Below are 26,475 nucleotides of genomic sequence, written 5' to 3' on the forward strand. Positions count from 1 at the left end.
TATACTCGGCAACTCATTTCTTAATTGTCGAAAATGAAGGAGAAGAGTGTCCATAAACTTTTATGAACTTCGAATGAAATTCTTCTGGCATTAAATCTTCTTTTACAAAGAATTTTATAACTGCACGATATTCAATTTTATCCATTTCAAGGGATACAGACAACACTTTTGCTTCAGACAGTAGTATAAAACAAACTACTTGATAGAATGACTTGCAATTTCACATGGATGTTTATGACAGATGTACCAACTTAGAAAAAAAAATCTTGCTGATAGTGTTGCCATCTATGGTTGAGGCCGAGAACTTTCCAGACCACTCGTAAGTCATTTGACTCTTTACAAAGCTTCAATGCAACCTTATCTGGACTACTGTGTGCAGTGATGCATATAAGGACTATGTAATAAGATGTAATTTATTAGACTTGAACTTGGCCAATCCACTGCAAAGCACTCATAGCCAAGATTTGATGACTTCATTTGGTATGCCATACACCTAAAGATTCTAGTTTCTGAAAAGATGTAGATACAGTGGAGAGGATGGAGTGGAAAGAAGAGCACTAAAGATGATATCAGGAATGGAATATCAGAACTGTGGAATGCAGATGAGGAGAATGAGAATTTGCAGACAGGGAGAGGATGAGAGGGCATTCGTGAAAGTTGAGAATGAAGACAGTCAAGAAAGGGGTAAAGCTAGATTTTTCATTCATACATCAATGACTGACTGGGATGGACTGCCTTTAGAGTTTGGGGTGTGGATAGTGCGAATGAATTCAACAGAAAATATGACATGTGTTCAAAGAGTGATATGTGGCCTCTATTGAAGTCACTGACTCTCTAGAGGGCTCTTGTAGTAGTGATAATATCTTGAAAATTGTTGGATCTAGTACCACCAAATTTTGCATGACATCTATATTCCACTATAAGACTGAGCAGTAGCACAGTCTTATAGCGTTCCATCCTGCTTATATTGTTAACTGGCTTCTATAAAAGAAAAATATTGGACATATCAGAAACAACTTTTCCTCTTTCAGCAGTTTATCTAAAACAATTACAAAATTTTGTTTTTAGTTTATATTATAGAAACTATTTGCCAGAGAGGCATTTTTCCCTCCTTTTATTTTTTCTCCCAGCAATAAAGAACTGTAGGGTAAAAAGAAAAAAAGAAAATTACTCACCAAAGAAATATTTTTGTTTTGAAAATCTAATAAAAAATGTTTTCATATAAATTTGAAAATTTGTACTAGTTTATAACAGAAAACTGTGTCATTTTAGATATTTGCATTACAGAATATTAAGATTCTTTGAATAATATTTCCCATTTATTTACAAATCTCCTAATAGTCTACGATAATTGTTTTGTAATAATTGTTTTGTAATACAGTTCATTTATTTACATGGAATATGCAAATATTGTGCCCAAAATTCACATATGCAGAAAATAACTCACAATGTATATTCCTTGACAAACTGTTTAACAAAAACACATAATGCATACAAAGTTGTTTCTTACCATTAACTGAATAAATATGAACGTTTGAAACTTATATCAACAACATAAAATGTAATTAAACCAATAATGAATAACTATTCACTAAAGCCAGAAGAGTGTTTAATCCTTACTTGCTTGCTTTTTTCAAATCGGCATCTGTTATATTAATGGATGCGTTTTTCAATGCATTCAAGATACTCTCATCATTTAGATTAATATCGGGAATGCAACGTCCCACCACTAAAAAATGTTAAAATGAGAAACAGTAAATAAGAATCAAATATGCATAGTACAATTTTGTATTTGTATTTATCTTTAGTGAATGGTTATATGGACATGTCTGCTTTTGTCAATGAACAAGATTTGTGATCGAACCTTACTTTGTCTTGGAAATTTTTTCAGGTTGATATGTAATACATGATTTTTTTTTTTTTTTAAATATCAGCCAGCATGAGCTTATCATCCTACTTATAAAGTAGTTTATAAAAGCATATTTGATTTCTAGAACAGGATTCCCATATTATCTAATCCTTAGAAACATCTATGGTACTGAAATGCTATAAGACTTAAAACTAGATATTCCTTTTTCTATTCAGCTACAGTAGCTACAGCTCTCTGTAGCAACAAGAAGCTTGACTTTTACCTGTAAAGAGTTGTAAACTTATAGAACTATATAATAAATTCAGTTTAATCCTTTATCCAAGTGTAAGCAAACAACGTTTGCACCTGAAGTATCTTCAGGACTAAGAAAAAAAAATTATTATAGTCTAACCAAGTGGAAAAAAACTTCCAACATCTTTCTCTAATCCAGAGTAATTTAATAATAAAGTGAGACACCTTTTGGCAACTCGTATAGGTAAATAAGACTTCTCCATTACTTCCACCTTAGTATCACCACCTCTGGCTCCCACTGACAAGACCTGAATAAAGGTCGAAACCGGTCTGGGTAGTGGCCCTTCCCTTAATGCATAACATTATAAGAGATACTAAGACAAGTGATGAGAACTTAGTCCACTTTTACCATGAGTGCCTCAGTCGTGAAGATACTTCAGACACAAACTTTGTTTGCTTACACTTGGATAAAGGATTAAACTAAATTTATTATACTCTGGTATGAGTTATTTAAACTGGTCAGCATACTTTAGTGGTGTCTGATACATACTGCCCTCACACAAAAATTGGTTTATCCAAATTAACTTTTAATAGAATGATTTCTTATATATATTTCTTATATATATATTTCTTATATATAATAGAATCATTTCTTATATATATTTTTTTCTGACAAATTAGGTATCCCTTCAGTAACAAATTTCTTGAATAGACTCCTTAGAATTTTCAAAAACAGTCTTATCTTACTCAGAAGAAATTATGCTGCATGTCTCAAAAAGGGCTTCACAAGAATCAAGCATTTCAATTCATCAGATGAAATATCATCATCCTTTTCAAGGATACAAATCTCATGGAAATCTAAAGATTTAAATGGAAGAGTAGAAGAATCATTTCTTATAAGTAGGATTTTTGCATTTCACATCTTGCAACATTATAATTCCTGCTTCATAACAACAAGAATATCTCTTCAGAATCAAATATTTGTCTCTACAAATAATATCCAAGTCATTATTGACAACTGAAGAAAAAAAAAAAAATCATGAGATACCTTTAAATTAAAGTCAGAAAATTCAATATCATTTATTAACATTTCAGTAGCTACTATCTTGTGATTGAAAATGTCTTTCAGAGTCACAGATGAGTCTAAATTTTTTACTTCCACTTGTATGGGATTCCTAAAATAACTGCACTGATAATATTTAGAGGCTCTTAGTTAAAAGGGATTAAAGTAGCTGAACAGTTAGGATTGGATACAAACCAAATTGCTATTTTTGCCATTTTCCAAATAATGTATCCAGGGTTTATGAGTTTTCAACACACTTAAATTAGAATTCTTTTTGTTTTTTTAGAATTAGAAGAGGAGAAATTAATTTTAGCATTTTGACTTAAGGAGTTAAGAAAAATTTACAGTCTGCTCACCCTTCTATTGTGAACAAATCCCTTATAATTTTGCATTCAGAATAATTAACAACTATCTTAACCATATACAAAGATAAAATATTTTGGACACATAGAAAGGATGGAAGGAGGACTTCTCAGAACAGTAATAGAAAGTAAAGTTCCTGGAAAAAGAGGCAGGGGTAGACCATCAATGAGATGGATGGATGGCGTGTGTGGAGTGACTGATCTTCAGAGAGTTGAGGCTGCCAGAAGGGCAAACAACAGGCCTACATGGCGAGGCCTGGTGTGGAACATCATCGAGCATCAGAGTGACCATACAGCATCTGTAGATGCCCAGTGAACACAGACAAACAGACACCTGTAAAACGTATTAATCTTTTTAAATGAATAAATTTTGAGAATTCTTCAATTTGTAGGAGCAAATCACTTACATTTTCATTAGCCATCATAAATAAAATTGGAAAGAAAGGTTAGAAGAAATAAAAAATAACTATATATACATATAACAGTATTTTTTTATTTGAAATTGTTATTTTTTTTATGTTGACTTCACACATGAAAGGTCACAAAAACCTATAATACTGTGCCGTGTGTGTGTATATTGTGGAGTGTTTTCCTGCATCTAAAGAGATTTGTACCATAACTACATAGGCTGTTCAATAAGTTATAAGACTATATTTATACAGAAAACAGATTACCTTTAATCGTCATCATTTACATGGTCCTTTTCGAAGTAACTACTGTGAGACGCGATGCATTTGTCCCAATATTGAGTCCACTTCTTAAACACATGTGAAAGTCCTTTTTTTGAGAGTTCTTTCAAAACCACCTCCACAGCTTTTACACATGCTTTGTTGCTTTCGAAATGGTGGCCTCTTAGTGGTTTCTTGAGCTGAGGAAACAGCCAGAAATCGCACGGCGTGAGATCAGGAGTGTATGGAGGGTGCGGTAGGATATTTATGTTGTTCTTCTGCAAAATGTCCACTACACAACCAGCAATATGTGGCCTTGCATTATCGTGATGCAATAAGAAGCCATTCTTCAGCAATGGACGCTTCCTTTTGACGTGCTGTACCATTGTCCGTAAAACTTCCGCATAGTATGAGCTGTTTACAGCATTCCTGGGTTCTACAGCGTGTTGGTAAACAATGCCTTCGTAGTCAAAAAAACATTATGGTCATAACTTTACCAGCCAATTTTACAGTTTTTTCTTTCTTGGGGGTAGGCAAAGACGGATGCTTCCATTCACTGCTTTGTTGTTTCATTGTAGGGTCATAGTGATACAACCAAGCTTCATCTGCTGTAATGATGCGTTTTAAGAAGTTGTCGCCTTCTTGTTCCAGTCTTTCTTTCCATTCTGTGCACACATCCATTCGATGCTGCATTTGCTCCAGTGTCAAGAGTTTGGGAATCCATCGAGCGCAAACACGTTTCAGTCCCAAATGTTCAGCCATGATTGAGTGAACACTTCCCACAGAAATAATCAGGACAACATGCAGCTGGTATACTGTAATTCTGCACTCCTCCTTGATGATAATCGCTGCTGTGTTGATCATCGTCTCTGTGATGGACGTTGAAGGTCTTCCTTCACGTTCAAGATCTTCCACATTTTGCCTTCCTTCCTTAAAAGTTTTATGCCAGCGAAAAATACTTGCCCTCGACATTGCTTCATCGTGGAAAGCTTCGTGTATCATGTTAAAAGTGTCCAATGCTGATTTTTGCAAATGCACACAAAATTTAATCGCATAACGCTGTTCCAAGGACGCTTCCATTTCGACGACTGGTCGCAGACGGTAAGCGCACCGAAACAAGCTTGCGTCTAGTCACGTGACACTCTGGCACATCAGCCCGTATACGCCATCTATCAACCTCTTTTGTTAATGCAGACAGCAACATTTCTTTATTCCACAGAAATTAATATTGTGATGAGTGGTTTCGCAACAGTAAAATTAGTCTTATTACTTATTGAACAGCCCTCGTATTTTTGTTCTCCTTTCCAATATCTAAATTTATTTACTATAATAACAAAATAAGTTTCCACAAACCTTTAAAATAAATCTCATATTACATTCACTTATCTTAATTTCTGAAAAAAAGGCACTGTTTAATTATAAACTATACAAATATAACAATTTAAATAAAAGTTGTTCAAAAAATTGCATAAGACATGCACTCTCTCTCACACATTTAAATTTAATTTCAGTAAAGAGGGGTGGGTTGTTTTTCTAAAAGCAAAAGAAAAAATCTTTTGCTAATCTTTTTAGGAGTAACAACTTTGGATTTCCAATACAATCAGTTCAAAATCAGTTATCTCACTCAAACTCAAAGTCATTGTTCCTTTGGAGAAAACACTTAGAATAAACTCTGCTGGCACTTGACAGTTCTCTAAACAATCCTTTCATTAGTAATGAAATCACTTCTTTCTGTCATAATAGTTGCCTTGTCTGCAGTATTAGGGGAAAAAAACATAACTTTGTCTTGCAACAAATAAAATGTTCTGACTTCAGGATCATCTAATGACTGATACAAACAGAGGATGAAGAAAACAAACAGGAGACAAATTATTAGAGGAATTCACTTTTTTCAAACTGTGCTATTATTCATTCTTTTAGAACAAATATTAGAGGCCTAGTTCTAGATTTTTATCTTCTGGTGGTTGCTCACCATTTTGAAAGAAAACACTTTCAGATAAACGTATAGGTCTTGAATTCTATTCTTTTATCTTTTTACTCTCATCTCCATAAGGATACTGCATTTGTCTTCCAATCTCCGCAACAATAAAACCAAAACAAATTCATCAGCTGTTGCAACTAGCTGTGCTACTTCATTTATTAACAAAATTTTCTTTCTGTTTGTGGGGGGAGAGAGAGAGAAGGGAATTTAATTATAACGATAAATTAAATTTCACGAGAAAGTATCAAAAGAAAACAGCATTTCATTACTGTAAATAGAAGGGTAGGAAAAATTATGCTTAATTACATCACTCTTTTCAATGTTTATTTTATTATAAGATTGCTTGATAAATAAATTAGCTAATTTATTAAAAAATAAAGATGCGGTGAATGAGAATGAATGTTGTTATACACAGAGGACATTATTTAGCTCCGAGCTTTCAAGGAAATAAGGACATATTGGAAAATGTGCAGAGAAGTTTCACTAAGTTGGTGTCAGGTCTATGGAATGTGAAAACAGATAGACAGAATGCAACTTGCAGAGGAGACTAGGAGACCAGATATGATTGAGATGTATACGGTGAGGGGTGTTATGAGATTAATGTGAAAGAGATTTGTCAAAAAGGAGACAAAGGTAGAATAAGAGGCTATCCATGAAAGCTGGCCTGTCCAAGGAGGATGTGAGCAAAGGGGTGAGAAGCAGTTTCATTGCACTGGCTGTAAGGCATTTCCTGAAAGTGTGGTGATTTCAGAAACAATGAATGGGTTAAGAGGCATAGCATAGTACAATGATGTTTTTTTGTTTTTGTAAGAGTGCAGAACTTGATTAACCCCTTAACATACAAAGACGTCTGTGACACGTCTTTTGTTTATTGCACCAAAATTGATTTTGAATTTTGGTTTCACATATAAATACAACCGAATATAGATGCTAGACAATCTTGTGCCTATTTCCTTTCAGCCGAGAAAAGTTGCCAACAGTGTGTATCGGCTATTTCATTTGCGTTTGCACAAATTCATCATTATTTTTCAAATAATGATGAATTTGATCCAGCAAATCACCTTCGCCCAAACAGCAGAAAAACAACCTCCATGAAGTCAAAAATCTTTTGACTTCATGGAGGTCTGCTGTCAATAATATTTGACCAAAAAAGGCTCAAAATATGGAGGTATAAAATTTTTACAGTGGATGCACTGCATAATTCAGCAAACATGGCCAGAAGGTTAACTTCTGGATAAATAGAGAAGAGCTCTCATAGCACCCCATCTATAAAAAAAAGAGATAAAACTGAATGTAAGAATTACAGAGGAATTTCTCTACAGAGTGTTCCAGGAAATATTTATAAAAACATGCTAAGAAGAGGATAAGAAAAATGGTAGAAGAGAAACTTGGAAGAGAGGGTTAAGGCCAAATAGAGGTTGTCAAAATCAGATGTTAACTTTAAGAAAATTAGTTGAGAAATCACAGAAATATAACAAGGATCTGTATTTTAAGTTCTGCAGATCTGGAAAAGGCATATAACAAGGTACCAAAAGAAAAGCTGTTCAAAACCTTACAATTATGTGGTGTAAATGCAACATTTACAACATATGTAGTTCTACATTTAAGTTGTAAGTCAAATGGTTAGAACCAACTAAGGTGCCAAAAATAGTCTGATGAAAAATCAGGAGTGAGAAAAATGATGTACACTGTCTCCACTGTTAATAAATCACATTATGAAAGAAAGCAGCATCAAAACTGATATCAAAGATGAAGATGTTAACGTGAGCTATTTACTTTATGTAGATGTTATACTGCTAAATAAAATTCAGTCAAGTCTCAGGACTCCTTAACTAATGATGTAACAACTGCAGCAAAATTTGGCAAAAAAAATCAGCAATAAAAAGACAATGAAAATAGAGGAACAATGAAAACATCAGCTGAATTCTAAACAGAGAACCTATAGAACAAGTGAAACATTTCAGCTATTTAGGTGCAATTTTTAGTAAAGATGGCAAATTAAATATGAAAATATGTTTATCTGGGGGGGGTATAGATTATTTATATTTGCTATTTCCTCTATGGAAGAAAAAAGGATTTCTTCTAAGTGTTCCATATTGAAATCCACAAGAGCAGGAAAGAGAGAGAGAATGAGCTTCATATTAAGGTCCCTTCTATTTATTTGTAAAGTTTGTTTTGGCAGATGAAATAACTAGAATGGATAAAGTGGAATAACTTGGTTAAATCTGTAGGAAATGTTTGTGCAAATGAAGGAAATCCTCAAGAAGCATGTTGATGAATAAGGAATTCAACATTAAACCTAAACAGTCTGTAGGAGAAAGGATACAATTCCTCACGTTCACTAGAAAATCTGCAGAGTTTTTATTTTTTTTTTTTTTATGAAGGAGTGGGAGTTGCCAATTTGGGAGTTTAATAACTAGGATAAAAACTCAGCTATGCAATAAGTAGAAGAATTGATGCAATCTACAATTGGGAAAAGGGGTACACCTTAGGCAGGCTAGACCATAAAGTGAGGGGGAGCAAAGTAGGTTTTACTTAATTTATGGTATCTCAGTCAATTTGTGGAATTGTGGTCAATTTCTTGATAAGCAGATGATATATCATTTAGTCAGAGATATTTTTCTTTTATATTCAGTTTTTGATTCTTACAGATCCCGCTTCTTTTCATTTTTCAGTCCTTACAGATCCCCCCCCCCCCCATCCAACAATCCTGAAACAGTATGAAAAGCTCCAATTCCATATATTTCTGGCATTTTCAAACCAATTTCAAGAATTCTCAAGAAATACAATTGAGTGCTGCTTTTGTTCAATTCAACAAACTTTTCTCTTGGTTTTCTTCTTCTAAAGATAAACAATCCTCAATTTCTCTGCCTGGCTACTATCAAGTTTCTTGTGATTGCCACCTTTCCTATTTTGAACAAATAGAATGTTCTGTGAAAAAAAAAAAATATTACAAAAATAACAATCTTACATCATTAATAAGAAATCTTGCCTAGTGCAATATGGAACTGGCACTAACCGCAGAATCTTCCCGTCTAAAACAGCCTTACTCTATCAATGCCACTTCAAGTTCAAACATGTATTTAAGAAGAGTACCGAAGCCCTTAATTGTTTTAACCTAACTCCATTGCTTAACGCTTCACCTTATACTACTCACTAATCTTCCTGCCACTGATGACGACCCACATTGAAATATTTGGGCAGTTAAAGTTCATTACTTTAATAATTTCTTGTGTATATGTATAATCTAGTCTTAATATTATGGCACAAGTATGTTTCAAGCATCAGCCATCTTTCATAATGTTTGTGATTTGTTTAATTAAGTATCTTATACCTTCACCACCAGAAACACTAATACAATTGCTTCATTCAGAATGTGATATTAATATAAATGATGAAAGTGATTTTTACCAGTTTGTAATTGCGAGTGAATCAACAGTTTCACTTAAAGTGAATTAAACAACACAGTGAGACAAAAGATTTGGAACAGATCCTGGGATTATGGCTCAGAACTAAAAACTTGCTTTCACCAATTACTTAATTTTTCTTTGTATAGAAGATGTGAGAATTAATTTATATCATACAAGTTCACTAGCATACTTCAGTGATATTTCTGGACCTATAAATAGTTAAAGTGGGGAAGTGGTGATGCTTAAGATATATTCTGCTACAAAATGGAAATAACTTATAAAAATCATGTTGTTATTCTTCTTCTGTATATTTTTGTGTAACCAAATTGCAACCCAAGAACACTGACATGTTTTCCTTGTGAATAAAATGAGCAATGGATAATATCCCTATTTGAGACTCTCACCCAAAAATTTGAAAGTTTAGAAGCTCCAAATAAACTTCTCTATCACAATTTCATATACAATCAGGGCATTATGCAGTTTGATAAAGTATAATAAACAAGAATGGCAAATGTTTGCAGATGCCAAACTCAGAAAAGGAATTAAAGATAGATAGAGTTGAAGAAATAATGCTCACAGACAGAAAGGAAACCTATTTATCTTCAAAACTTTCAAAAGAATAATGGAAAATATACTCAAGAAATTTGAAAAATTAGGTTGTGATATCAGCTTGAAGGGTCGTTTCTTGTACTCTCATTAAGCATATTCCCTAAAAATGTTGGTACATGAGCAAAGAGCAGGATGAAAGATTTCACCACAACATAAAAGACAGAAAGATTACTAGGAATGCTAGAACTTGAGCATCACATCACTATTCTCTATATCTGAGGCCCCTCAGAAAGAAACATTACAACTTTAAATAATACAGCCTCCATACAGCTTTCAAACACTATATCAAGCTTGCTATCCTGTTTAAAAAGGAAAATTACTACGTCACCAAAAAAATGACAAAATAAGGTTTTGCTTTTCTTCTGTTTTATAATTATCTAAAGTAATGCTAATCATTAGGTTAAAATAATTAAATTGAAAAAAAAAAAAACTTAGGTAAGTTATTTGAATACAAACCTTATTCACAAGCTTCAATCTGTAAACCTATGCAAGAGAAATAAAGCAGGGAAATTCCACATATACACAACTGCATAAAAATGCAGTATGCATCTTGCTAAAGTTAGAAGACCATTTAGGTCAAACACTGTCTTAGGTCCACCAGTCTTAGATCTTTCATTACCACATTCATTCATCTTTCCCGGGGTCTTGTTAATTTTATTTTTAAGTACTTGTTTAACTGGTAACCTGCTCTCCAAATGTGACCAAACCATTCAATTCTCTTCTTCTTCTCTCTTCCATCATCTATGTGGATGATGATGAGGACGAATGAACTCTTTTCACTTCTGTCTGTCCCTGAAGAGTCCGAGCAATACTTTCAAATCACAACAAGCGACACCAGGTTGGTGTCGCTTGTTGTTATTTGGTTTTCATGTCCACTTTTATTTTGTCTGTCCATCTTTTGTCTAGCCTTTGGATCTTTTACCTTCCATCGTTGTATACAGGGCTTTAGTTGGTAATCTTTCTGTTCCCATTCTGGTCACATGGCCAAACCATTGCAGTCTTCTTTCTTGGATTTTATCTATTATTGTTATTTTTTGTTTTAGTCATTTCCTTATGTATTCGTTTCTTAATCTATCCAGCAGAGATACTCTAAGTAATCTTCTTAGTCAAACCATTTCAGTAGTTAATAATTTTTTCTCTTCAGCTTTTTTGAGATTCCAGCATTCACTTCCATAGACGAGTATCGGGAGGACCATTTTCTCAGATTCTTACTTTTCTCAGATATTTTCTCAGATTGGTGTTTCTTTTTCCTATTTGCATAATTTTTGTTTTGTTTATATTTAGGTTTAATCCAAATTTTATACATTCTTCCTTTATTTTATTAGAAATTCGTTGCAAATCTTCTTTTGTGCTTGCAAGTAATGCAATGTTGTCTGCAAATTTTAAATTTGTTATATTTTCCCCATATATTTTGATTCTGGAGTTGTCTTTGTTTAAAGCCTTACTGGTTGCTTCTTCCGGTGTAAGATTAAACAGGTCCGGTGACAGATTACCCCTGTCTTACTCCACTTTCTGGATGGAACCAGTTGGTTAAGGTGTCCTCCACTCATACTGCACTTTCAGATTTCTTGTATAGAATCTTTATTATTCTTATAGTTTTGTTAAGAATTCCAAATTCTTTCATAGTTTCACATAGTCCTCTTCTAAGGATTGAATCAAATGCCTGATGAAAGTCTATAAAATTTATATAGCAACTTTGGTTGTACTCTAGTGTCTTTCCTATTAGCTTCCTTAAAGTGAATAGTTGATCAATTGTGTTTTGTACTGGTCTGAAACCTCTTGTTCTTCTCTTAATGCTAGTTCTATATATGGCTTAATTTGTTTTTTTGGAGTACTTTTGTAAAAACCTTATTTGGAATGCTGAGGAGGCTAATGCCTCTGTGATCATTGCATTCTGTTTTATCTCTTATTTTTTTTTTTGTATATAGGAGTTATAACTGATTTGATCCAATTAGTAGGTATTACTTCATTTTTGGAGATCATTTCAAATAATGTTTTTGATGGTTGTTCCTTTTCTACTTTTAAGAATTCTGCAGATATTTGATAAATACCAGGTGTTTTCATAGTTTTAAGTTTATCTATGTTGTGTGCTATTATTTCTTTGATAAAGATAATTGTTTCCTCTTCCATATCAGTGGCTAGAATAGAAATATCCTGAGAGCTGTTTTTATTATATAAGTCTCTAAAGTATTCTTCCCATCTGACCATTCTTTTTGTTTTACTTTCAATTAGTTGTCCCTCTTTGTTTTTGATCATTATCATTTTTGTTGTCTGTGTCTTACTAATCTGATCTATTTGTTTATATAATCCATGGAGGTTATTTTCTTTTGATAGCTTCTGCTTCTCTGCCATTTTGCATGTCTTCTAACAGTTATTCTTGTCTCTTTTAACTAGTTTTCTAATTTCTCTGTTAATCTATTATATTCATTTCTGTTATAGTTATGTTTTAATTTCATGCTTTTCCTTTAGTTGCTTAACCTTTTTACTTCATTCGAGATCCGATCCTTTTTACTTTCTCTTTCTGTGCAACCTACTGTATTTTCTGCCGATTTTAATATTATTTAATGTTCTTCGATGTTTATATTCTGTTTTGGTAGTTCCTTCAGGTTTTTATTCTAGTTGATATTTTCTTAGAATATTGTTATCTTTTAACTTTAACTTTAACAGATTTTAACTTTATTCTTAGGTTTGCTAATACTAGCTTATGGTCTGATCTACAGTCTGCAGCAAAGGGCAATTTAGGATACTTGATTTCCATCTTTGGTTTACAATAATATAGTCTATCATATTCTTGGTCTATCTGTCTGTCTGGTGATATCCATGTCCATTTCCTTTGGGGTTTTGGTTGTTTAAAAGGTATTAGTTAGTGTTAATCTATTATTTGAGCAGAAGTTTAGCAGTCTTTCACCACATTCATTGCTTTCTCCATACTGAAACTGTCCGATTACTCTTGGCCAGGTATCCCAGTCTTTGCCTACTTTTGCGTTTAAATTCCCTATTGCAATTAGGAGATCTTGACTTGATATCTGCTTTACTGCTTTTTGCAGATCTGTATAGAACTCCTCAATGTCTTCTTCTCATGATGTTGAAGTTGGTGAGTATACTTGAATAATAGTCAGTGATTCAATTAATGTTTTAAGTTTTGCTTTAATTATCCTAGGCAAGACAGGATTGTAAGACAATAGAGTTTTGAGCCTTTGGTTTTAATATAAATGCCACTCCCTCTTGGTGTTTGTTATCTTCCCTGGTGAAGTTAAAATTTTGTACTGTCCATGGTAAAATTCTCCTTTTCCAGTCCATTCTGGTTTCGTAGAGTCCAATCACTTCCCATCTGTAGTTGTCTAATTCATGCAGTAGTATTTCCAATGCTTCTTCCTGGTGAAGGATTCTTACGTTCCATGTTCCTATGTTTGTTATGTTTTTCCTGTCTACTAGGTGATGTTTTGTTCCAATAACATATTTTTCACCTTCACTATCTTGGTTCCCCTAATAGTGGGCACAACCCTTGTTTGACTGGGCAACTGCCAAGTCAGCATGCATCTTTAGGTTGGTTTAAATTCATTATTATTGGTTAAGATTCATCAAGTGTCAACCACCACTCCTTGACCTGAATTCAGATACTCTTAACATGGAGTACAGATGCTATTTGCAGCTGATTCACTGAATACAGTTGCTGTTTGAGATCATCATATCTGGCTACCCTCACTTAGTTTAGCCTGTAGTCAACAGAGTTTACTGGGGTGTGGCCGCTACTAGTTTACAGTAGCTTCTTGGAGCCATAAGTGAGAGTTGAGTGTCCAGTGAGAACCAATTCAGCTGAGCCACAATTCTCTTTAATTTAATTCAATTCTCTTATGAATGATAAAATGTAGGTGTACATGAATACAATAAATAAAATTATTGCAAAGTGCATAAAGCAAAACAATTTTCATTAGCAAGCAACATGCATTAAAATATCTCAAAAAAGATAGATTATCCATTGTATTCGATGATGAAATTATTTATATCCATCTTAATTTTAAAATATTTCAAGAGGAAAAGCAGGAAAAGCAGTGCATTTTTTTTTTTCAGCAAGAAGAATAAAGCCTTAGAAAATGCATGCAAGATTCACAAGCAAGCTCTGTTAATGCCAACATAAATAAGCTATCACTTATGTGTAGAAGAGTACTACTCACAAACATCCTCTTTATCAGTAGATGAAAAGAAACCCATTTTACTGGAAGGTGCTGCAACTGTATGATTAAACATAAGTAAAGGGTATCATTGTTGAATATTTACATTTTAAGCACATTAAAATGTAAACATTTTCTTTTCTATAATATAAAATTTATTAAAAATCTTTTCCAAGTTCTTTCTTTCTTTTTTTTTTTTACATTTAAAAATAAAAATTATAAAAATTAAATAAATAAAAAAAAAAGTTCTTCCAGTTCCATAAAACAAAGTTTTGTTCCTTTATAAGTGAACTTGTCAGCTCACTATTAAATGATAACAAAAAGTATTATGCACTTTTTTAATTATTTATAGCTTAGTGAAACCCTTTTGAGTGTTATTATCCAGTACTCAGTTAAATTGTTTGTTTTCCATCTTTTAGATGGGTCAGATGCTTTATGCTAAGAAGCTTTAGAATTCCTTTCCACAATGATGACAAGTGGATCACTTGCAGCTAACAAACAGATTTCTTTCCAGAGGCATTTGTTATCTGCAGCTGTACTACTAACATCAAAATTACTATAGCACCGATTCCTAAACTTTTTTTACCCCCCACCCCCAACTTAACAGAACCTGTCTTGGTGCTATATATTTAGATTTCCAATGACATTGCAATCATGGTTTATCCCTGTGTCAATAAGCTCTGATAACATGCTGGACTACTGTTGAAGACAGAATGTGACATAATGGATTAATAGCTTTTAGGGAATATAAATCTCAAAAATATGAGAGATAATGAAAAATATCCACAACCGAATTTTTTTAAAAGCAAAACAACACATGTAAATAATTTTATTTTGTTCAAAATACATACCAATCCCACTCACTTGCCCATTCAAGCCAATGCATTCAAGTCCTCTTGCACAGCCACAGCATTGTTCTACTCCTCACAGTTCTCTCCAACTTTGCATCATCTACAAACAGTTGCATATCACCATTCACACCTCTCTCAATATCATTAACATATAGGTTGAACAGCAACAGTCCCAAAACAGACCCTTGGGGCACACCACTAATAACTTTCCTCTTGTGAGATATTACTCCTCCACAGGATATCTATCTATAATACTTGTTATAACATTTATGTTTTGTAGATATCTTACTAAGTCTGCAGCAAGAACTCGAAGTATATATCCTGCTACTTCAACACATCCATTTCTCAATGTGACAAAAGATGGAAAATATGCTTATACTTAAGATCATTTCACTCACACTGAGTCAAGTTATCCCTTTTCTAGTAAGTGGAATCACAAGGTGTTCTTAAATATTCAACACGATTGCCTCTGGCTGCTGCTGTTAGCAGTTTTCCTATAAAATATCCTGCCTTCAAGATACTTTGGTTCAGTTGTCATTTGCATTCAGGGTGAACATCAAATAATATTTCAAAAATTTAATTTTGAATTATCATTAAAAAAGAATAAATAAACTACCATATTTACTCACATATAACTCACACTTTTTTTACCCAAAATTAAAGTTAAAAAATTGTAGTACAAGATATGTGCAGAGATTTTCGGAAACTGAAGTTTTTCAGGAAAAAAACTAAATTGACATGTATAGTTAACTCCTCAGTATTCATTATAATTTATAGCTACTCACATTATTTATAAAATTAATGCATTTAAATTTTAATTATCAACGTTATTTATGCGATCAGCCGATCACCATCACGCGAATAATGAATCTGTAATTAAAACAGTTTAATTATTGTTTGTTCTTTTATCATTTTGGAATCATAAGATCACCACGATTTAAAAAAAAAACTAAAAATGGATATGACATACCCAGAATCTCCTATTCACTATTGCTACTTCCAGTCTCAAGAGCAGTTTCAAACTGTTCTAATCCAATCTTGAACCATTATAGTGTCCATCCACCCTTTTTCTTGAAATCTTACATGAATTCCAGGGGGGTAATTTCCTCTTTGGCATTATCTTCCTTTTGAATATTATATAAGGAGACAACTTTCTTCCATCTGCAGTAATTGCGAGGATGATGGTGCACTGCAGTTTTTCACATCCAGTTGTGTGCACTATCACACTTTTTTCACCATTTTCTGTTGTTGTTGTATGCGGCATTTTCTCTACTGGTTGTTTCCATCTCTATGCATATAACTAGTGTGGTATTAACAAAAGATCACGCTACTCAATAATAAAGGCAAGCCGATGATTGTTGAGTTGAAATGCTGATTCTCTTCAAGCAAATTCCAAAATATCTGAAACTGCTATAACAACATTCACCATATTTCTTAAAGTTTCAAACTTTTTTTCGTGTGTGAGGTATATGCAAAACTTTTTAATTTCTTTTTTTTTTCATAAAGTAAAATCAGGGGTGCGAGATATATGCAAAGGCGAGTTATATTCAAGTAAATACCATTTGAGTATTTACTTGAATATAACTCCATCTCTCCATAATAGTACAATAACTATTGAAGATCTTTTCAGAAGTTATGCATATTGTATAACTTCTGAAATTGTATAACTTCATTCTTTTGTATAACTCCTGTTGTTAAACAAAACATTTATTTAGCAAAATGTATTATAGGTCTTCAATAAATTCTCCATTCTGCTTAATCATTAACCAACATTTGGGTAAGTGACACAAAAACCTCATCAATAATAGTGAAGCATTTCTCACGGAGCAGTTCCTTCAACGGGAACAGACTGAAGTCTGGAGAACTCATGCCAGGACTGTATGGGTAAGAAAGTACCATGGTTTTCCATAAGACCAAAATGCTTCATGTGAAGCACATAGCCTTACATTTCTCTATTTTGATCTGGTTTACAACTGACATACTAATGCAGCAGTTTCCATCATCACATCCCAATGGTCATGGACAAACAATATGCAGAACTTTTGAAATGACCCTCGTACAAAAATGAAACTTACACCACTGGAAAGAAAAACTCTCAAAACAGTTTTGTATATAAGATAGTTCAATTAGTATTATTTATTTGATTTATTTGGGAGTAGATCAGTTGAGATTAAAGGTGGTTATTTCTTCCCCTGATGGTTTTCTTTCCAATGTCTGCTATTTAAAAAAAAAATATTGTTCAAACACATATATTACAATATAAATGTAAATTCATTTCAAGTGTGATAGTGACTATTTGAAGAGAATGGCTTTCTGAGAAAAAAAAAATTGGACTGGACAGCATAGCAACATGGAAACAGTTAAAAGTGGTGCTTTTGCAAAATCCTCAGTAATCAATCAATGCATCAGCTAAGGTGAACAATATGGAAGAGTCTGAAAAATGGTTTGCTTCCATCTCTATAAACTGTTAGTATAATTCTTGTAATTTACTGGAGTTTGATAGCAATGCCATATGATACAAGGCTATGTTACAAATGTTGCTGTACTATGATCTTTGTATAGAATAAACTTATCTATCCAAAATTTGAATGACTAGAGTAATGATATTTAACCAGAAATACTCAAATATGGAGGTATAAAAGTTTTCAAGTGGCTACACTGCATAATTCAGAAGGTCTGATCAGAAAGTTTATTATTATTGTTACATGACACCTCCAAGGACACAATCCCAGGAGGGCACTCTACTATGTAGATCTGTCTCTGTCTTCCCTGCTACTAAATTCTCCAACTACACATAATACTACTACTACTACTACTACATCAACACACAATGCCATCTACCACCCACCATCACCAACTAAAGTATTTTTTATCTGTAAATTGCATGTGTTCTTATCACAAATTTGCCTGCACGCAAGATGAAAAATATGGATGAAAAATCCAAGTTTCCAGGAGGAACAAATCCTGCTAACTCCATATGAGATCAGCTAACTAACCTTCAATTGAAAAAGCTCATATAAAGGTTCCTCTCATCATCATGACGAAAATCCTGGAAGAGAAATTTGGATTCAAGTCAAATAGAGGTTTTAACATTGTGATATACAGTTGAGAAATCCTGTTAATATAACAAGAATCTGTTTTCCAAAAACCCAAGAATCTGACTTCCCAGATGAAAAAAAGAACCACAGAGAGAACAATGTCCACTGTTCTTCCAGTTCTTCTACATCATTCTTCTAAAGAGGGTAGATGAATTCCAGATAAGTGCAGTACAGCTCTCATAGTTCCCATCAATAAAAAGGAAATAAAATTGAATGTGAGAATTACAGAGGAATTTCTCCATTAAATGTTTAACGTAAGATTTATGGAACATAATTCAAAGAAGCTAAGAAAATCATGAAAGAGAAACTTGGATTCAAGTAGGGGTTTTAACATTGTGACATACAGTTGAGAAATCCTGTTAATATAACAAGAATCTGTTTTCCAAAAATTCAAGAATCTGACTTCCCAGATGAAAAAAAGAACCACAGAGAGTTTAAATTTTAAAATGTGTGATGAGTGTATGGCAAGGCAGTTGAAGTGTTAAAATCATTCATCTAAGCTAATATGTGGTTTTGAGATGCCTGAAGATGGAAATTAATTCTCTGAGGATACAATTTCCATCCCACTCTTCCCTGTCCTTGAAGATTTACTTCTTTGTTTTGGCTGGCATGTTATAAATGTTGAGAACATTTATAACATTTATAACTCCACAAAGAATGAGGAGATAAGCCTCATTCTTTGAGAACCTGCATTACCTGCATCTAAACTCCTTTCACACAAGATTTCCAGTATACAAATCTTCACATCACTACATACTTTACTCAAGCTTGCTCTGAAAACATCTGGCAGAGTTATAGAACAAAATATTTCTGCAGCTAACCCAGAAAATATCCTCCTATATAGAAGCCATGACAAATCCAAGAGACTATTTTTGGAGCAAGTAAGATCGATAACTCAATTCAATCTCAGTATAGCTGCATTAACTTACCTAAAATTTGAGACTTTTACTCTGAGACCACTTTGACATGCCATAGGCTAGCTATATATATATATATATATATATATATATATATATATATATATATATATACACAGGGTGTTCGGGATAAATTTGACAGTTTCGTAAGGAAAAAGAAAATCTTCTTTGTATCTATTAAATTTAATGAATTGACAAAAAAACATTACAGGCAGAGTTAATTACAATACTATCAACAAGATTTACTCAAAATAACCACCATTAGCATCGATCACAGCTTCAATTCTGCTTCGGAACCTCGAACAAGCTGATGCTACAGTCTCCCTGGGAAGGGCCGCAAAAACTGTTTTAATTTTATCCATTAACTGGGCTTTTGTATTACTGGAAGTGCGATTGGTGTCTTTTTCAACTGCGCCCCATACAAAATAATCCATGGGGTTAAGGTCTGGGGAGTTTGGAGGCCAAACATTTGGACTGGTGAAGTCGTAGAAATTTTCAGACAACCATTTTTGACTTTTCCCAGAGGTGTGGCAAGGGGCCGAATCCTGCTGCCATACATACGGCCTACCATTGGCTACCCTTGTTATCCAGGGCTTGACTACAGTTAGCAACTCCACGAACAAAGCCCGAATTCCAATGCCAGGGTTCTTCAACACCTGTTCCTGCAGATTTGCGAGGAATTCTGCTGTACGAACGCAATCAGATCGTCTGCTAGGGATCTTTCTTCTTGCTACATCCTCGTAGTCACCATTGCAAGTCTCTAGTTCATGCCTGATTGTTTTTACTGTATTCAGGGAGCATTGGGCAGTAGTCGTAATATCCTTATTTTGATGGCGGGCACGAATCATCATGATACAAGTTATTCTCTTCCATGATTCAGGTGGGTTCCAGCTATCCATCCTTTCTGACATCTTGTATATGAATGAAGAAGAGTCCAAACTTTTAAATGAAGAGAAGTGTGTGTTAATACATGTAACTTACGGAAAAATATAATTAATTAAAAATATGTCAAATTTATCCCGAACACCCTGTATATCATGCCCAAGAGAATGCAAACTAGGATTTCATTTCTCACTTTTTTTTTAATCTCCATTACAATTTGAATAATTTCCAAAAGTTACTTTTCATGCTATGTATTTTCTGACAAGTGTTTTTATGCTCCGAAAATGTTGGTTTGAATAATTCAGAAAAATATCAGCATCTTTATAAATTTATAGTCCATTTTATCTGATATGATATTGTGAATTAATACCATTAAATTATAAGACAAGAAACATTACTCTTCAGTTTATTCTTGTAGCTGCTCCACAACTTATATTTATTATATTCAAAATAGTTAAAATCAAACATCTAGTCAAAGGTCATTTTTAAGCTCGATTTATTTTTATTATTTAATTTCTTTTAGTAGGATATTTTGCAAAACTATATGATCAAATATGTCCAAAATATATGTGCACTTTTGATAAAGTCTAGATAAATCAGTCATGTATGTGATCTCTGAAAGAGAAGTTTTGTTAAGAAACTTTTCAGCAGAAAACTACTTAGATGTAAATAATACTTATCAAGGAAACAGAATCTATTCTTTCAAGTTATTCTTAAGTAGACACCACTAATATTCAACCAAACATTAAGTGTTCATGCTGTTAAAGAAGAAATGCCCTTCCAATCATTTAAATTAACAATAGGCATAAGATAATGAGAAAAAATATTGAAATAAATAAACTGATTATGCACATCACAGATGCATACCTATATATATAAAAATACCATATACTTTCATATAAGTAAAAGTGTGTCATTTATATAGAATGATATGAAAAAAAAAAATGAATAACATCAGTAACAGTATGCAAAAAATTCCACAATTAAAAGCCATGAACATAAAAATGTAATGTTAAAAGCAATACTGCATTTGCTTACAAGGTTTACTCTTCAAATAATATGCTGCACAGTCCCCATTTTTTACAGCCTCTGTTAATGTTGATAAATCCTAAAAGCAAAACACAGACAAAATTAAATACTGCAGAAGGTCTTAGGGAATCTTTCCATGTCAAAGAATGCAAAAATAATATTAAGTACTATAGAAACATTTTAATAGATCACAAAGAACAACAGCATCCATCCTTCTCTTCTACAGTTAAGCACAAAAGAAAAATTTTAAGTTCTATAGTTTTAAATTACAACCCTGAGTGGTACTGCGCTTTACGCTGACAGATACTATTGATATTCTAAAACACTACTGCAGAGAATTCTGTTTGATTCTCAGCATGTATACAATTCCTAATGAATGAAAGAAAGACAAGATAATTCCATTATACAAGGGTAGAGTTAGTCTGATGCAACCAATTACAATTACAGATCAATTAGTATCCCTGAAGTGATTATTACACTACTATAGGGCAGGCATGTCAAACTCGTTTACCTCCAAGGGCCAAATTAAGAATTATACATCAAGACGTGGGTCGCAACAGAAAAAAAAATCTTGAAATAAAGAGGAAACAGATTTTTTAATATTAACATTAGAGTATATAAGTACAAAAATACATATAAAATATAAAGTTTACATATTTAAATAAATTATACATTTTTTGAAGAAACTTAATGCTTTTTATTAACGAAATTTTCAAAATTAGGTTGAATTTTTTGAGCTGTAGTTATTTTCAATATTGATTGCATATGCTGGTCTGTTAATCTTGATATTTCCACAGCTTTATTCTTTAAAGTTGAATGTGTTCTGTAGCACATATAGTAAATATGTGCTACAGAACAACTGATCTGTAGCACATATTTAACAACTGATAAATAATTTACAGAACTTTAGTATTCCAACATCCATATATTTTTGTTTCAATATGGAATCACACTGAATTCCAACTGACGAGACCTCAATAAAGGTTGAAACCAGTCTGGGTAATGACCCTTCCCATAATACATAGCATTATACATGTCCATAAGGATATGTGCTTTGTATTATGGGATACTTAGGCAAGTGATCCGAGCTTATGCCACCCTTACCACAAGCTGCTTCAGACCTGAAGATACTTCAGGTGCAAACTTGGCTTACTTACTTGTTTGCTGACTTGGGAAAAAAGGATTAAAACCAAGTTTACGAAATTTTTTGGTATCTTTAACGTGAGTACACCCAAGGTAAAAAACTTTCTACATCTTTCTCTCATCATGAAATTTTTATTTAATAAGGTCAAAGCACCTTGCAGCAACTCGTATAGGTAAATATAAGTTCTGCTTCACTTCAACCTTGGTATCACCACCTCTGGGTCTGGCTCTCACTGACAAGACCTCAATAAAGGTTGAAACCGGTCTGGGTAGTGACCCTTCCCATAATACATAGCATTATACATGTCTGTAAGGATATGTGCTTTGTATTATGGGATACTTAGGCAAATGATCAGAGCTTATGCCACCTTTACCACGAGTTGCCTCAGACCTGAAAATACTTCAGGTGCAAAGTTGGCTTACTTGGAGAAAAAAAGATTAAAACCAAGTTTATAAAATTTCTTGGTATCTTTCAAGTAGCCAAATGTAAATTGTCATCAACAGTTTCAACATCAATCGATAGAGGAGAAGTAAATAGGTGAAACTGATTTTCATATTTCTTAAAATCTAAAAATCTTTTTTCGAATTCATTTTCTAATAACTTAATTTGATTGGCATATTCTGAAAATTTCAATTTCGGTGATTTTTGTAATAATGATTGACAACATTCAAAATGGGATAAATTTTCTTTTGCCAAAGTATTAATTTCTGTTTGAAAACGTTAATATTGTGAGAGAACATGGTAACTATTTGATGTTTGCCTTGTAGTTTAAGATTAAGTTGACTTGTAATGTCAACTGGAAAATGCCAAGTCCTTTATCCATTGATCATTTTTTAATATTTCTCATTCATAATTTTTCAATTCTAAAAAAATGGTAATTTCGTCCAGCAATTCGAAGAATTACTTTAAAACTTTATGACTGGAAAGCCATCTAATTTCTATTTAAGGTAGATCACAATATTCACTTTCTATATCTTCTAGAAAGTTACTAAATCACTGCCAATTAAGCTCATTTGCACGAATATAATTTAAGATTTTACTGACATTTTTTAGGACATGTCCAATATATAAAACTTTGGAGCATAGTGTTTGCTGATGAATAATGCAATGAAAAACAAACAGAGGCCCAAGGCCAAACCAGGAAAAACAGGACCATACCATTACACTGCTACCTGCAAATTTCATAGTTGAGGTTATGCACGCTGGTAAAAGACATTCACTGGGCATCTTCCATATCCGTTATCTGCTTTGTTGAAGGTGTAGCATGATTCCTTGCTTCATAACACAGCTTTCCAAGCTTCCATGTCCCACTGTACACGTTCTTTGCATCAATGAAGATGACACTGCATGATGAGTCTGGTAATGTGGGGGCTTGCATGTTGCAGTCCTACTATGGAAACCCATGTTGTGCCTCAGTTCTGAATGTTTTTGTGCAGATTCGTATTCTAATCAATGTCCGGAATTCCACATTCAATGTATCAGCCGACGAATGGCAGTTTTTACATATCTTTCATAGCACCCTTCAATAAATATATCAGTGAGTGTGGTGGGTTGTGCACTGTGGGAAGCACTTGCAGTTGACTTCCTGCACTTCCATCTCAATAAGGTATCACTGATTGTTGACCTGGGATGGCCCAGTTTGTCAACAATCTGCCAAACAAATAAACCTTCAACATGGCATCCTAACACAATGACATCAAACTCCATCAGTAGTTCCCTTCTCGCAGCCATTTCACCTGGACACTAACTGGGAGTATCATATTCCTCCAATTTATAACGTGACTCGTTACATGGCATCATGCACCTTGCCTGGGGGGGTCTATTGTCTTTTTTCCAAGCAGTGTATATTTACATAAATTTTGCTGTGATACTCAGTATGGAAATTTGTGTGTGTGTATTATTTCCCCCCCCCCCGTTTCCCAGTTTTTCTCTTTGACAGGTTGTGATGACAACAGCCCTACTTCAATCATATAAAATCCAACCTTTCAAATAGGCCTTTTGTATCAAGTGAGTGTAATCAGGAACCTTGTTGATAAACAAAAGTTTATACTTCCAGATTTAAACATTTCAAAATGAAATTCCTGATATGTATCTTCAGGGAATGTACATGATATTATGATAGTACTATATGAAAACGTTACATCATTGCTACCTTCCTATTGACAATTTTCCTAGGGTAGTGAAAAATTTTCTGGAGGTGGAGGGGGAGTTGCTTAAGGATGAAAGCTGGAATAGCTGAGAGACCTACATGTAGCCTTTGAAGGAATGCAGAGAACTGACAGGTTTTCTGACCTCCAATCCCCACCCTCTCATGGAGTACTCCATTAGCAGGTATTTACCTGGATACTAAATGAATGAGGATGGGCTGGTAATTTGGGATTTAGCTGCCAAACTGAGTGTATAAGACAACCTCTGAAATTTCTTTCCAAAATGTTTATTTTATGCTATACTAGCTAATAAGTTGACAAATTTTACACTTATCACTTTTACTTTAATATTATGTAGGCATAGCTTTGAAGAATTACTCTTGCTCCATGGATTTCCTGATAATTATTTTATTGGTAAGCACACAGAAGCACTGTATACTTGTTTATTATAGCACAGTACAGTATTATACAGCACATTATAGTACAGTATAATACAATGTATAAGACAAACACAAATTTTACACTTACTGCAGACAGCTTCTTACCCATTACTTTTTCTTATATTTAAGTAATGTACATGTAAATATAAATTATAGCAAGTGTTTACTTTACTGTAATTTATAACTTCAATTTTGTATATTGTAATTCATATAGTTAACATACCAGTAAAGTTTCATTATGATTTAAATGAAAAAAAACTACATGCTTATCCCAATGAATACATTTATTAAATACAAATATTTATAACAAAATATATTAATATATCAATATATTAATATTCTGATTAGCATACTATAAAAGTAAACATCTTAGAAATTATGAAAACAACTACAGTGTTAGGGTAAAACTTCAGTTCAATATTAAGCAAAATAATCACTCGACGTTTCAACCTTCACATTAAGGTCATCATCTGGAGTATACATACATATATAAACAAAGAAACAAGCCACACTACAATCTACATGGTATGCTAAAGTTACTGGTCAACCATTAAAACTATTGGCCTGACCTCTGGTAAAAAAAAAAGGAAAGGGTATAAAAGCAAAAGCTTATTAGAACACAATACATGCAATTAATATAACACCACTACACAGTACGCATTACAGTAGGAGTTGGACAATATTTTCCATTGCCAAATTCGAAAGTTCACAATTAGTACCTGAAGTATAAGAGATGACTTCAATGTTTCAGCACTTTTTTCTTAATTACAAATATCAACTTATATATTTATGTCTTTATAGAGTTGTTATATACAGTAAGCATTTTACATACAAAAATTGCTTTAATCAGTCCAGATAATCAGACTGCCTCTATAGTCTTGTGGCAACATTTCTGGTGCCATAATGCAAGGCTACCAGAAGAAAGCTATCATAGGTTTTATTCTGGGTTTTTTTAAGCTGGTTTACAATTTAGTCAATATCTGGCATATACAAAAGGGGTTTTCATTTCTCCTTGAAACTTGGGATTTAAATTCCACATCTCAGAAAAATCAAATGTAAAACTTATACTATTTCAGACAATATGAGTACAGTTGACCCTTGAACAACACAGGGATTAAAGGTGCCAATCCCCCCCACACACACACATATTTTGAAAATTCACATATAACTTTCAACTTTCTAAAAACTTAACTGTTGATCAGAAGCCTTACCGATAACATAAATAATCAGTCAACGCATATTTTGTATGGTATGCATATTATATACTATATTCTTACAATAAAGTAAGCTAGAGAAAAGAAATGGTATTAAAGAAAATCATAAGGAAGTGAAAATACATTTACCATAATGTACTGTATTTATTGGTCCAGCAAGTTTACATCGTCTAGTGTAAGTAATATTGTTTAATATGATACAAAACACTGTAAATATTATACATATTACTTACACTAGACATAAAAAATGAAAAGATAATGTGAAAAAGAAATTATTCATATTTATTTACAGGTATAACAATTCATGGTAGGATTCATTTTAGGCTTTATGGTAGCCTAGTGTAATTGATATGATTGCGTCACAGTAGCCTAGCCAACACACACTAA

At 33.2% G+C, this 26,475-nt stretch overlaps 1 protein-coding gene across 3 annotated transcripts in view; it reads right to left on the minus strand.

The window, feature by feature from the left end:
- Ctl2 (Choline transporter-like 2) overlaps positions 1-26,475 on the minus strand; it is a 278,235-nt gene that overhangs the window by 162,142 nt on the left and 89,618 nt on the right. For 2 of the 3 annotated variants that reach the window (XM_090414971.1, XM_090414972.1), the window contains 3 exons: positions 21,153-21,222; positions 14,370-14,426; positions 1,621-1,729 (listed from right to left, as the gene is read on the minus strand). In XM_090414971.1, the coding sequence (XP_090271097.1) occupies positions 1,621-1,729; positions 14,370-14,426; positions 21,153-21,222 (236 nt within the window). The remainder of the gene's footprint in view (positions 1-1,620; positions 1,730-14,369; positions 14,427-21,152; positions 21,223-26,475) is intronic. The other variant, XM_090414973.1, reaches the window with a different exon arrangement.

This window comes from Typopeltis vanoorti, chromosome 26 (assembly GCF_054136105.1).
Source record: "Typopeltis vanoorti isolate ZY-2024b chromosome 26, IOZ_Tvanoo_1.0, whole genome shotgun sequence".
NCBI classification, from domain to species: domain Eukaryota; kingdom Metazoa; phylum Arthropoda; class Arachnida; order Uropygi; family Thelyphonidae; genus Typopeltis; species Typopeltis vanoorti.